This window comes from Peromyscus maniculatus, chromosome 11, assembly GCF_049852395.1.
Source record: "Peromyscus maniculatus bairdii isolate BWxNUB_F1_BW_parent chromosome 11, HU_Pman_BW_mat_3.1, whole genome shotgun sequence".
Taxonomy (NCBI): Eukaryota; Metazoa; Chordata; class Mammalia; order Rodentia; family Cricetidae; genus Peromyscus; species Peromyscus maniculatus.
The window spans coordinates 53,528,822-53,543,190 of NC_134862.1; the positions used below are offsets into that span (position 1 = coordinate 53,528,822).

General features: G+C 42.8%; 1 protein-coding gene and 1 long non-coding RNA gene across 2 annotated transcripts in view; one reads left to right on the forward strand and one right to left on the reverse strand.

Annotated features, from left to right (window-relative positions):
* Positions 1 to 3,810: 3,810 nt before the first annotated feature.
* On the reverse strand, positions 3,811 to 7,067 carry Rgs2 (regulator of G protein signaling 2). Its single transcript, XM_042258274.2, has 5 exons — positions 6,910 to 7,067; positions 5,771 to 5,872; positions 5,620 to 5,681; positions 4,948 to 5,114; positions 3,811 to 4,682 (listed from the first exon to the last, which is right to left on the reverse strand). Exons 1-5 carry the CDS (start codon positions 7,017 to 7,019, stop codon positions 4,488 to 4,490), a joined length of 636 nt encoding a protein of 211 aa, XP_042114208.1. The 5' UTR covers positions 7,020 to 7,067; the 3' UTR covers positions 3,811 to 4,487.
* Positions 7,068 to 7,196: 129 nt separating this feature from the next.
* Positions 7,197 to 14,369, forward strand: part of LOC143267798 (uncharacterized) — a 291,852-nt gene continuing 284,679 nt past the window's right edge. Inside the window, exon 1 of the long non-coding RNA XR_013043318.1 lies at positions 7,197 to 7,252. This is a non-coding gene — a long non-coding RNA (uncharacterized LOC143267798). The remainder of the gene's footprint in view (positions 7,253 to 14,369) is intronic.

A 14,369-nucleotide genomic window follows, 5' to 3' on the forward strand; every position in this document is an offset into this window, starting at 1 on the left:
TCCTCCTCCTCCTCCTTCTTCTTCTTCTTCTTCTTTTTTTTTTTTTTTGAGACAGGGCTTCTCTGTGTAGCCCTGACTGTCCTGAATCTCTCTCGGTAGACCAGGCTGGCCTCAAATTCACAAAGATCCACCTGTCTCTGCCTCCCACATGCTGGGATTCAAGGTGTGTGCTACCACTGCCCTCAGCTGAACTCTTGATCCTTCTCTGTCACCCTGCCAAGTGCTGGGATTAAGCATGTTACCATACATACTGGCTATATTTTGATTTTTATGTTTATTTCATCCATTACTTAATAGGTGCCACTTAGAGAAAAGGGAAGGTGTCTTTTCATCAATTGCCTTGTGGCTAAGGTGCTTTGACCAGAATAGAGAAATGTATAATTTAATATAAGCGAAATGGAATTATTTGTTCTTGCACTTGTGTAGACTGGTGGAATTTCATATCTGACCTCATACTACAATCTCTTAACTGACTTCTCAGCTTCCATACTTTCAGTCTTCATATTGCTGAGTTATTTCCATGCATTTAGTTGAGTTTGATGCCTAATGCTCCTAGTAAAACCTTAACCTTTAGTCTTCAAGGCTCTCCACCTCCTGTACTCCTCTTCTGCTATCATATTGCACCCCACCCTTAACATCGTGTGTTGGCCTTGCTGGTTCATGGATCAAAAATGGTTTCTGCCAGCCCTTTATTTCGTGCTGTGGCCTTAGACAACCTCTCTTGTCCTGTAGGTCACAGAAGAACTTCTTAAGTTGTTATCATCTCATTGAGTAACTCCAAGCTACTCCTTAGCCAAGAGTTATCAACAATTTCAGAGAACTCATCTGGCTGCCATTGACAAGAGTGACTACGTACGTCAAAAGGTATCTGCGCCAGACCTGTCAAAAGTTTGCCTTTCAGTACCGGCGATGTTCTCCGTGACTGAGACTAATCCTTCAGCTACGGTTTCCAGCTAATTTAGGAAAACGGTGCTTGGCACAGGGCAGGCTCCTCATCTTGACCAGAATCACAGTGTTTTTGTATGTGACTCCTTTCTAATGGAAGTTCACCACCTCTGCCTCATCTCACTCTCCAACCCCAAATGATCAAATACTATGATCAGACACACCCCAAAAGTCTTTCCTATTAAATTTTGGGTGATTTCATTGAAAGTCACTCATTGCCTCCCTGTGCTCACATGACATGTAAAAACAACTTTCTATTTATTTCAGGGTGACTGTGTGAAATGACTATATTTTGAAACATCCTTGGCATTAAAATACATTGACAATGAAAAATTACCAAAGTGAATGGACTGTGGGTCCTAAGTGTTTGAACTGTGGGAAACTGGAACAGTAAGTTATACTTATTTGTGGAGGTATGTGGTCTCTAATCTGAAATCTGTTTCAGCTTGTTCCACACAAGAAGACATGGAAAATACCATCTCAATAAAGCTTAAGCTTTCAGAAGCTCTGAAAGTCAAAACTTTTGATTTATTTATCATTTATTTTTGTTGCTGGCTTTTCCTTCTACCAAAGGTCAAATGCCACAGGGAACATGCCTAGTTAAAAATATTTATTGATTGATCGTCAAATGAAAAAGTTCTAGAAATATTTACAGCCATTTGGGCCAGTGGACTTTTCAAACCTTGCCCTTTAAAAAAAAAAATTGGGTACAGTGAAATATGCCTACAGTCCCCTCTACTTCAGAGGCTGAGACAGGAGAATCATTTGAGCCTAGGAGTTTAGGACCAGCCTGGAGACCATAATCTGATCTCTTATTTAAATCAATGAACAAAATAAAACAATAACTACAACAAAAATTCCCCAGTGATTTTTGTCTTTATCTTTCTGTGCAGTGATAAATATTTTTTAATCTCACTGATTTCCATACAGTTTCCAACATCCATCCATGCATCCATGCATTCATGCATCTGTCCTGCTTAAATTGTATATACCAATTGCTGGGAATCAGCAGAGAGTAGAAAAGAAAAAAAGTGCAGGATCTTCACTTGCACTCTTCACGGTCTAACTTAGGGGAGAAAATAAAATTATCAAATAATTATGTAACTCCTATTAAGAAATACCTCTATTAAGTACCCCAAATTCTAGAACCTGGTGCTGTGACAACATCTAAAAAAGGATGTGGTCTAGGCAAAGGAGGTCAGAGTCCACTTCCTCGGGGAAGTGGCAATTGCGTTGGTAGGTGAGTGGTGAGTAAGAGCTAAAAATACACTGTGCAGAGAGGAACGATCCGAAGGAAAGGTTCCCTGGGGCTGGGGGGGCAGAGCATCTTCCAGCAATGGAAGAAAGCCAGCGTGGCTGGTGCAGGGAATTGTGTGCATGGTTGGAAGGTAAGAGGCAGTCAGCCCTGTGGGGCTAGGCTATCTTCGGGATTGCTTTCATCCTGATGTTTAGGAGACCTGTCAGGGGCTCGTAAGTGACAGGAGACAAGATCGGGTTTGTGTGTTGAGAAGATCCCAAGAGCTAAGAAGGAAATATATGAGGTGTGGGAGACGGCGAGCAGAGGGAGGTGGGCTAATTGCAGTCATGGTGGCGTCTTCCATCAGAGTGGGAACCCTGGAGAAGCTGGACACAGTGTGAGGTGGAGTAAATAGGACTTGATGGGCAATGTGGATTTCTTTGTTAGCTAAAGCCTTTATGAGTTAAGAGTTCTACAGACCTGACACATTTGTGTCATATTTCCATCCGAGTACCACTGTTTCAATGAACTCAGATCTCACTCATGCAGTCAGTGTTCATCCTCTATCTGTCATATGTCATTCTGGTTGCTGGTGATACAGGAAGGAGCAGCCCCTCCTGGACCTGTGCCTTTTCTAGACATCTGGTTAAAGATGTGAATTAGAGTTGTCACAAAGAAACAGCACTTGAAGTACTGAGGGCCATTATCCTTCGGAAAAATCAGGAAAAAATAAAAAAGCACCTCTTAGTGTTTCCCATTTCTAAAGTACCCCTCATTATGTATGGATATCAGGGAGATAGGCAGAGAGGTACACACTGAGGAGCCATGGTGAAAAATGGGGACTCTTAGGGTCACAAAGCTGCGGGATATCATTACTTGGGCTCAGATCTTCCAATTTCAAGCTGAGGGTGGGCCCTGTCTCCTCCCATTTATTAACACCTCCCCCTCCTCCAGAGATTGAAAACTTGTCTCACCAAGGAAAGGAAATTCCTCTACACTAGCCAGAAGGCCTTTCTCAGCCAGAAGATTCCTGCCATTAGTCTAAGGAAAGCACTTGCTTTCTTCAATGTTACCTAAGGGATTATTAGCCTAGCAAAGGCAGATGCAGAAAAATTCTGCATATTGACCCATCACAAAAGAAACAATGACCAGGTATGTGTCTTGCCCATGCCAGCCCCATGTAGATGTCTGGAACTGATAATAAAACAGGCAGGCCGAAGGCCTACACATTTTTACTTCAACTTCTTTCTTCTCTTAGGCTGCTTGGCCACATAACCTTCAGGCTTCTTTCCACCAATGCTCTCTTATTACCCATTTTTAACTGGTCCTTAACACACAGGGCAATGTTCTTTTTTTTTCTTTTTATTTTATTAAATAACAAGTTTGACTTTCACAATGAGTGGTCCTAGGGATGTGATCTGATTTTCTTACAACTACATCATGCCTATAGGTTTATCTTCCTTGAAGCAACCATTTCTCAATTCTAAGGGCTGTCAGCTCTCAGTGGGCTGGTACAATAATCAACGCATGATCATATCTCTTTACTAGAAAGTTGCTTTCTTTTATATCTGACACAATTCCAGTTACTGAAATCAAACACAACAGAATCACATCTGGACTTCCAAAGGTTCAATGACATTATTTATCAAAATAAATTTATTAAAAGTATTCAAAAACCACTTCAAAGTTTAGCTGCCTGCAAGACAGTTTTTGGCACTCATGACAGACACCGGTTTTCTACAGAACAGCGCTCATTGCCTCTCACACACCATTTAACAATGCACACGTACTCTTCGGTTTCAGTGATCCCGGACACGACAGTACTAACCACCTGTAGTCCTAAGAACGTCAACACCCTTGCACACAGTAAACATTTTAATGTTCCATAGCACTGAAATATTAAAACTAGAAGTAAAACCACTACGTGGTAACAATGGACTGATGTAGGGAAAGATGTACAGCCAGCTAGCTAAGGCCACATAATCCCAGACCTATTGATTTTAAATGTTTGGACCAACAACTTTCCATCGTTTTCTTTCATCTCAGACCCCTGCTTTCCCAGTGAGGAACAGCACATTCAGAGCACTGTCCCCTCCCCTCTGTTCTGCACACAGCAAGGGAAGCTGTTCTCACACACAGCCTGTCCTGGGTTGCTGGCTTCCTGATTCACTACCCAACTTTGAATCAATAGTTCTGGGTGATGTTTCCTCACACCCAGGCTGAATTCAAGGTCAGTCTTTTGGCAGGTCACAGCCTTTCCTCTTGGGAGACAGAATGAAATGTCCTCTGTTGGGGGCTCTTTGTCTCATGTAGCACGGGGCTCCGTGGTGATCTGTGGCTTTTTACACAAGTCCTGGTAGAATTCTGACTCCAAGAAACGGGGATAAGAATTGTTCTCCATCAAGCTGTATACCCTCTTCTGAGCTGTGGTAAAGCAGCCACTTGTAGCCTCTTGGATATTTTGAGCAATGAGAGTTTTTGTTTGAAAGTCTATGTTTATCTGAAAAAAATAAATAAAAACAACAAAACTTGATTTAGTTGGTATTCAACATTACAAATCGATGCTTAATAAGAAAACATAAAAGATGTAATATGTGATCAGTTATAACTATCAATTTTGGAGAAACTTGAATGTTGGGACAGCTGGGGTAGAGAGCCATACATGGATCTCCCCATGTGCCCTTTAATTGGTATATTCAATTCTTGTGTGTCACTACAGTGTTGAAGATGTCCAAACTGTGCTGACAGGAATAACGTTTTCTTACCTCTTTGGGAGCTTCCTTTTCTATGAAGTCGGTATATATTTTCCTTGCTTTTGAGGACAGTTTTTGGGGTGACTTGGTTTTTTTGAAGTCTTCACAGGCCAACCAGAATTCAATGTTTTCTTCACAGAACTCAGATTTTAAAAAGGCCCTGAATGCAGCAAGTCCGTCTGAAAGCATAAGAAGACAGGCATGTAGAACGGAAACTGAGGGGCTCAACAACACACCGCTCTTCTAGTACTAGAATGGCCACTTTTCTAGATTTCACTCCAGCCTGCCGTTCTCACAGTTCAGCTCTTTAAGCACTAAGATGCCAGTAGGCAAAAATGCTTACGTTTGTATTCTGCAACAAAAAATATGCTTAACTTCACTGTCAATGCAAGTAGCCATCCATTGGTTCTCTGGGCACTAGAGCTTTTTGAAAATATTCTATGCAATGGAAAAGCTGACTTAACCCTAACTATGAGTAACTGTCATTTTAAGTTTTTTTAGGCTAATTTTTCTTCCCCACCTGAAGTAACTACTTCATGCTTTTCCAGGATTAAATGCAAGAAAAACAGGCTTTATGCAGTAAAAAGTCTGAGGTAGTTCCTGCAAGCTGCTCATGTGTGGTGTGGACACAGTTCTAGGTGCTTCGGATACTGGTAAGAGATCAAATTCAAGAGGCTCACTTACATTTACTGGCTAGCAGTTCATCAAAGGCTTCTGCCCAGAGCCTCGCTTCCTCAGGAGAAGGCCTGCAAGAGAAGTTCCACACGTGAGCTACACCACACAAGACAGTTCCCCTTTCCCGTTCAGTGGCTACATGTTCATCTCTGCAACTTACTTGGCGAAAGCTTGTTGTTTGCTTTTCTTGCCGGCTTTGGGTTTCCCAGGAGTGGAGGAATTTTGCAAGAAGTAGCTCAAACGAGTCTTCCAATCTTTTAAGCTAGAAAAGAGAAAAACAAAAAAATACTTCAAGCAGCAATTCTTGAACAGTAAACTTCTCACCAGTTGCAGCAGCACAAAGGTCAGTCACCCCAAAAGCTACAAACAAACCCGATAGGCAAGAACGATCAATCTCATCCCCGGAGCATTTAAACTCAGCACCTCATGGATTGAACATAATTTCATCCATTCACCTGACTATAATGAGTTTTTCCAAGCAGGATAGGACTACATAACATAGCAGAGGATATTTTAAATTTTCACAAGTTACTTCGGACCTACAAAAAAGGTCGCGGCTTTTCTGCATGGGTAACTACAACTTGGTGACATTTGAGGATTGAGAACAGCAGCAGCAGGAGGGGAAGTGTCTTGAGCCAGCTGATGTTCCTTTTCTTTCCGCACTCCAGGCAGAAGAGACGACATTGGCAGTGCACAGAGGTGTGTGTGTGTGTGTGTGTGTGTGTGTGTGTGTGTGTGTGTGTGTGTGTGTGAGATGGATTCCCGAGCTCCCCCTCCGCGACACCCACAGTGTTTTCCGCCGCAGATACTGCAGAGCAAATTACTCATTCCACAGTCGTGACTGGGAGAGACCTACTTTATGATTTAAAACCGTATCTAAAGCGAATACGTTCAGAATCTTCCCAAACATTACCCAGCAGCTGTGGAAGCAGCGCAGCACTCACAATGCAATGTCCGGGCGCTGCGGACCCTTATTCAGCTGCAGGATTCTTAGGTCACATTAAATGCAGAACAAAAAGCCATCCGGAGCCGTCTCAGCCCATCTGCCTCCCACTTCATCATAACAACTTCCCGCAGCAGTTCCTAAACTCTCTAAGCTCACACAGAAAAAGCACAACGACAAGATCTATCTAGCAAGCTAACTTTCCCTTCTTTCTTCTTCCTCCCCCTCCCGTTTCTCTGCAGAGGTGCAGACGGGAGATAGCTTAAGTCAAAAGCCGAGATGGAAGGAAGGTCGGTCCCGAGCAGCAAAGCCAGGCAGGGGTAAGGAGAGCCCTGCGGGAGAGAGGGCATACTCACAGTGTCCGCTTCATTTTCTCCCGCTTCTCCTCGACCTTGGGGCCGTTGCCTGCGCTCTTGTCCATGGGTACGCAGTCGTGCTGGACAGCCAGGAACATGGCACTTTGCATCACTCAGACTCCCCGCGGCCAGCGCAGCTGTTCGCCGACCCGGCGCGCGGCGCGGGCTTTTAAGGCGGGCTGCGGCGCAGGGGCGGGGCCTGGAGGCGTCGGCCCCGCCTCCCGAGGGTGCGGATTGGCCCGCTGCGGACGGCCCGAGGGCGGGGCCGCGCGGGCCTGCGGCAGTCACGGCCGCCGCCGCCGCCGCCGCCGCCGAAGGGTCTGGAAGCGAGGGCGCTGTTGACGTAGGTGCCGCAGCCTCGTGCGCACACAGGCGGGGAGGCGGCGGGCGGGGACACCGAGGGAGCGCTGTTGGGTTGTCCCGGCCGCCAGAGCCGGGAAGGGTCCAAGACCGTACCTTCCCCTTTATTTTATTTTCTTTTATTTTTTTGAGCCCCACCTTTGCAGCTTATCTATCGTTCCCCATCTTTAAAAATTCACCGGGACACCTATAAACTGCAGCCAGCCGGGATGGGGCGAGCCCGGCCGGCCCCACTCAGACACTCCACCTATTCTGGGGGAAGGACATAAACAATTAGAGAAACCCGAAAGAAACGTGGGCTCCGGAGCTAAGTGCCGTGCCTCTGGGCTGCTGGCTCAGGCATCTTGGAATTCCTTAAGGGAATGCATGCTGGTCAGGGAGGAAGGTGGAGAAAGTGCTCTTAGGAAAAGCCGGTGTTTTTGATGTTTGATCATTAAAGGCTTGGCTGCAGCAGGCTGTGACGTGGCAGGGTCCTTCCCCACCCAGGGTATCTCCTGCCTGGGCACAGCACAGATCTGAGTTGATGATAGTGAGAAATACAAAGGGAAACCCAAGATCTTGCAGTTCGGACGCAGGCGGATCGTTTTGTAGTTTCAGAGTGTATGTAAGGAATCAGGATTTCCTCATGAGTCATTTCTTCGTTGAGCAGGCTTAGAATTGACCAGCTGTTCACCTGTTTAAATTAAGGGGTGGGGGTGGGGGGCTAGCGCTGGAGGGGAGAGTCGGGGAGGTGTAAACAGTCTGCCTGGACAAGCTTCATTTGTGAATTCCTCCGAAACCCATCTCCACTCCCGCAGGTTTTCAAATGCTCTGGTTTGTAAGAACAAATCCATGACTTCAGTTACAAACTGATTCAGCTTCCTATGTTACCAGAAAGATGCAGCGGAATATCTAAGTGGTTTTCCCATAAAGTCAGGGCAGACAGATGAACAACGCAGTGTGGCGTGGGCTCGAGTTATCCTGCTTCACACTAGACCTTCTAAAAGAAAAATGGAGTCACGATCCTCAAACTGGGAGCCAGGCAACACATTGCTACAAGCTGCGGGTAGTTGAGCTCCGGGTTTGAGTAGGCAAGTCTGCAGTCGCTAATGAAGAAAATAGGTATAGCCTTTATTACAAAAGGAATTTCACTTTGATTTTAGTAACAAATGCTTGAAAGCGTGTTTATAAATCCGTGAAATGGAATTCTTCATAAGCCCTATAGAACTGCACGGTTCCTACATCTACTTTAATTTCTGATGATTTAAGACTTATTTATTAAGCGTGTGTAATAGAAAGAGTGTTGCTGTTTAAAATACGTGTAATGTGCAGACGTGTTTGATTTTTCTCAACAACACAAAACATGGATGTGCTTTTCACTTACAACCCTGGGTGTTAAAAATCAAAGACACTGATGTTCCCTCCTCGGTCAGGAGTCCCTAGACACTTGAGTCTGTCAGCAGGTGTAATCAGAGCCAGTGTTTAACCAGGAGTTGCTAAGTATCTGTTGGGACAGTCACTTTCCCCCTGCTGGAGCCCTAGTTTCTGGAGTCTAATAGCAGCAAGTGTGACTTTTTGTTGGTGTTTGCTTGTTTGTTTTATGGCCAGTCTTATAAAATATTATGTAGATCTTATATTTAAGACCTTTCATTACTTCAACAACATTCGTTAATTTGCATGCATAAGCAGGGCAATCCAAAGCCAGCTTTTTAGGATAGGAAAATCGTGAGAACTAACTCAGAGTTAATTGGGTTCTAAATGTGTAAATGCTATTAGCCATCAAGACAATGCAGATGTGTAGTGTCAAGCTTATGATATTTAGTAAGTTGTTGTTTGGATAATAAATAAGCAAGGAAAATAAGCCAAATAGTTCAGATTTAACCTCTTCTAAATCTTGAAGCCTGAAAAGCCCTGTCCTTTTTATATATCAGCAAAAGTGAACATACATGTACCCTACCAACAACTGGTTGAAAGACAGACTGTCGTAGATGCTTTTTGTACTTAATACAAGTATTTGTTTTTTTCATGAACCTTTTCAGACTGACAATCGATACTAAGGCACCCAATTATTTTTCTCCCTGGAAATTGTGGTTGCTTGATAAGTTTGTGTAAGTTTACAACCACAGGTATTTTTGAGCGTTTGGGTAGTCCCTAGTACAGGTAGAAACTTTTTTCTTACGAAGTTCCCACGTTGGGCTGGGAGAGAGTATAATGGCAGAGAGCTTGCTTAACACCTAGGGGGCTCTGGATTCTCTCTCCACCAAAAATAAACCCACATGTTAAGGTCTTTTTAAAGACCGGCTTACATATTTAAAGTAAAAGCTACATGCAGGGTGACTTCCTTTTTGAGTTTGTTGTTGTTACAGTTGTCTTTTAGGTAAATAGGATTGCTAAATGGTAAGATGACACACAGTTTCCATTTTGTGGTGGCGGAAGTAACAATGTAGTGTGGGTTGTAAAAGTCGCCAGGCAAAGCCACAGCGAGAGAGATTGGCTGATAAACAAAGCCTGGGTTTCCATGTTGAATCTGCCATGCCCTCTACTGGAGGGAGCGCCTGAACACATTCCCGGTGGATTCTCCCAGAGTGGGGGCCGATGTTTTCTCTAACAATGTCAGACAGATAATATGAGGAGTAAAATGTCTTCCTTGCCAAATGCCTGTCTCTTCCATTAATTACCTGTTGTGAATTAAAGTACTTATGTGTACTAACTCACGCTTTAGAAATTTAGAACCAAGATATATTCTTTTTAAAATTTTTTAAAATTAATTTTACATACCAACCACAGATCCCCCTCTCATCCCGCCTCCTGCTCCCCAACATGCCCCGCCCCCCCCGGCCTTTCCATCAATATATATTATTTAAAAAAACGAATTATTATTCTGTGAATAACGATGTGCTTTTTTCCCCACTTGGCAGATGTTTCAATCACTAATTTGAAAGGACTCTAAACCTGTGGCTCACCTTTGTGAAATGTTAGTTAAAATTTTTTTTTTTAAACCCTAAAGTCAGGGATGCAGCAAAGAGTAGGATAGGTAATTGAAACAGATACAACACTAGTAATGTTCGTATAGTCAGAAATATGACTCGGGTCTTCTTTTCTTCTATTTTATTTTGTCTAACTTTAGTTGGTGAGATATTTCCTCAGAATGAACACATGACTTCACAAGACTCCTCGTCAACTCTTTCCTATAATATGATCTCAGATTTTTAAAGTTATTATTAATTTCTTAAACTATAACTTCCGTGCCCAGAAGCTAAGAGAGAAAATTGGTGTTTTTGTCAGGAATGCATTGCTGTAACGCTTGACCTGTGTTTTAGAAGGATTAGTCACTCCACTAGTGTGTGTTGGCGGTTTTACTTAGTTGTGCCCCGCTTCCTCTGTGCTTTGGAGTATGTACTGCAAACTTAGGCAAGGCATTGGAAATGTAATCACCTTTTAAAACAAAACATAACAACAACAATAATAATAATAGGAACATACGGATTTTTTTTTCTGAATGGAAAATGCTAACATAAATCGAAACATCTTGAATAGGTGTGTGCAGTAATTGCTAGGCTAGTGAGTTAAAGGCTGAGCCTGTGACAAAGCAGGGGACCATCCATCCCTTCTGCTGGTTTTTGTGAGTGGAGAGCTGATGGGAGAATGTGGTTAGAAATACTTCCCTCCCCCCATAAAGTGAGTTGCAGAAGTGATCTGTAGACTGAAAAAAACACAGGAACAAAGTGAGGGGTTTCTTTCTTGACATTTCTTATGACTGGGCTTTTAATTTCTAGCCAAAGAAATTGGAGTGTTCGTTGGAGTGTATTTACTATGGTTTTCAAATGTGGTGTGCTTGGTTAAGGACATGTCAGATTTCAAAGGCTTATAGGTTGTCAGTCATTGGGGGTGTTTTCTCCCTTCTGTTTTTTAAGTATGGGGGGACCAGGGGCAGCATGAGATCTGATACACTATTTTTAAGTAGAGAGCATTAGTGTATTTTATGTATTTTTTAGGCCTTTGATTCATGAACTACTTTATAATAATAGACACTTGTATATATCCTCTTCCCCCATTTCCTTTTCTTTCCTCTTCTCTTTTCTCTTTTCCCCTCTGCCTCCCCTTCTCTCCTTTCCCCCTCCCTTCCTCTTTCTTCTCTTCCTTCCTCTCCTCTTCTTCCATCCCTTCTTTTCCCTTTCCTCCCTCTCCCCTCCCCTCTCTCTCCTTTATTCCTCCTTCCCTTCCCCTCTCTCTTCTTACTGAGTCCAGGCTGGACTCCTGATGCTTGCTGTTGTTGCCTTGATCACCCAAGCACTAAGATCACACTAAACACATAAGGAGGAGGAGGAGGAGGAGGAGGAGGAGGAGGAGGAGGAGGAGAATTATCATCTTCGTCGTCGTCGTCATCATCATCATCATCCCAGGATCTCAGTGGAAATGACTGGGTGTCAGGAAGCTGTTGTGGGGATGTGAATAGAATCTGACGCAGCTGTGCTTTGAATATCAACTCTAAATGCCGAGTTAAGGGTACCAGTGCTCCCCAAACTTCCCAGCTTCGGAAAGTCAGATACTTCTGTGTTTCTTTTCATCAAGTGTGTTTAACAGAGAAGGTTGGATGGATTTCTTGTCTATAATTGGGACACTCGCCTTTTATCTCTGCTGTTGCCGTTTTCCTACAGCCCACTGGTAGGTGTTATGGCTGGGGAGACATGTTCCCCTTTCCGGTGGAAAGAATGAATCAAAGAACACCCCGAGTGGCTGCCAGTTTAAAGGGCATCAGGGCGAGTTATACCTTGTGCACTGTGTACCTGGTGTGCCAGGGATTGAAGTGGTCTGATGGAGTCTCACCATATTCCACAGTGCTGACAGCTGATGTACTGATGTATTGAATCAGCAGCTAACCTGGCTCTGGCCCTTTCGTGCTCTGCCATTTCAGCTTGAGTTAGCACCTTTTCCACGGGGATTGGTGATCTGTCTCCTCTCTGGATTTCCTGGTGGTCCTTTCTTCTTCTTCTAAATACCCTATTGGACACATTAGTGATCATTAGTTATGTAAGATTACCTTAAAAAAAGAAGAAGCAGAATTAAGTTCACAGCAAAATTGAGACCAAGGTAAAGAAAATACCTCTTTGTTTCCTGTCCGAGTACATTCATACCTTCTCCCATTATCAACATACCTCACCCAGATGACGCATATGATAAACCTGTATCGACACATTATTATCATCCAGAGTCCTTGGTTGACATTAGGGCTCATTTTTGTTGGTGTCCATCCTGTGGGCTTAGGCACATGTACAGCGACCAGTATCCACCATCACAGTATTATGAGGACACTTTCACTACCCTAATTACCCTCTCTGTTCCCATTTGTGTCTCTGTCTCTGATACCTTTGGCACCTGCTGACCTTGTTTTTAGCATCTCCATAGTTTTGCCCTTTCAGAATGCTGTGTTAGAGTTTGGCATCTAAAGTATATAGACCTTTAGGTTTCTTTCATTTTTTTTTTAAATCACAGAATAGTAGTCCCTTATTTGAAGTTCCCATAGCTGTTTTCTCTATTGACCTACTAAAGGATATCTAGGTTGCTTCCAAGTTTTGGCAAACGTGAATAAAACATGTTTAAGTTTTTATATGGGCATGTTTTCAAGTCCCTTGATTAGACAGCAATGGTTGGATTGCTTAATTATAAGAACATGTTTAGTATTGTAAGACAACAGCAGGTTGTCTCCAAAAGTGGCTGAACCTGTCATGCTCCATCCTCAATGTCACTTCCTGTAACTCTGCATCCCTGGTGGCACTTGATGTTCTCAGTATCCTACATTTGGACCATTCTAAAGGGTGTGCATGGCTTAATGTAATTAACCAAGTCTTCATTTGCAGTCCCCTGAAAGCATGTGATGTGTAACTTACTTTTGTGTATGTATTTGCCATTTGTCTGTTTTTGTTGGTAAGTTGTCAAATTTGGCCAATTTTAAATTAGGTTATTTTCCTATTATTGAGTTTTAAGGTTTTTATGTTTTTAAGTAACAGTCCTTTATCAAATAAATGCATTTGCATATTTTTGCTCTAAGTCTGTGACTGCTCTTTTTATTTTTTCTCTCTCTCCCTTTTGTCTTTTGCAGGGTAGAAATTTTTTTTTTTGCAATAAAGTTACATATATTTAATAGTTAAAGAAGAGGCCATGAATTTTACAGGAAGTGTGGGACAAGAAGGGAGTTGGTGGTGGAATGAGGATGAGTACAAATGATGGAAATACAGAAGTCACCTATGAAATTCTCAAAAAAGTAAAAAAAAATGCAATATACCACTGAACACTGATAACTCTTCTTTCTAGAACTGATAATTCCATACATGCATATACACATGTGGATCAAAGGATCACTCACCCTTTCCTTAAAGTTCAATTCTTTTCCTGCCCCACCACAAACCCTCTTCCAATTTCATAAGTTTCTCTCTCTCTCTCTCTCTCTCTCTCTCTCTCTCTCTCTCTCTCTCTCTCTCTCTCTCTCATTTTTTCCATCACAGGCAATTTATTTTGTTCTATTCATTCACAGTTAATACAGAAAACACTTGGAAACATTTCCATATAATGTTTGACACAGAAATCATCAAATAGAAGTATACAATGTTGACAGGAGGCAGTACATTTATAATTTATAACCCCAATTGTATTTATAAATTAGAAATGGAAAGATCTACAAATGAAATTATGAAGGTTCACAGAAAATTTTAATTTCAGATAAGTCCGCCTTAGTATTACCTCATCGTATCATGAATCTTAAATGGTCTTGTTAATACAAACAAACCTGAAGCCAGGTATTGGGGTGAATGCTGGAAGATCAGAGAAGCAGAACAGGCCACAGCCACCTCACCTTGCCAATTCCTCAGCTGTTCCTGTTTCCTCAGACTGGCTGCTTCTGAGTCCTCATCTGTGTGGATCTCAGCTGACTGCTGTTAAAAGCCTAAAAGCTTAACCAGGCTCTAGTTCTTCGTCCTCATGTTTTATATACCTCTCTGCTTCCTGCCATCACTTCCTGGGATTTAAGGCTCTTGTTACCACACCTGGCTGTTTCCAGTGTGGCTTTGAACTCACAGAGATGCAGAGGGATCTCTGCCTCTGGAATACTAGGATTAAAGGTGTGA

Excerpts from the sequence above, each read along its gene's own strand:
- Rgs2 (XM_042258274.2), bottom strand. The coding sequence starts at position 7,019 with ATGCAAAGTGCCATGTTCCTGGCTGTCCAGCACGACTGCGTACCCATG. Across the intron at positions 5,682-5,770 it reads AAACAACAAGCTTTCGCCAA|GCCTTCTCCTGAGGAAGCGA; the intron begins GTAAGTTGCAGA and ends CTTCTCTTGCAG. Across the intron at positions 5,115-5,619 it reads TGAACTGCTAGCCAGTAAAT|ACGGACTTGCTGCATTCAGG; the intron begins GTAAGTGAGCCT and ends TTATGCTTTCAG.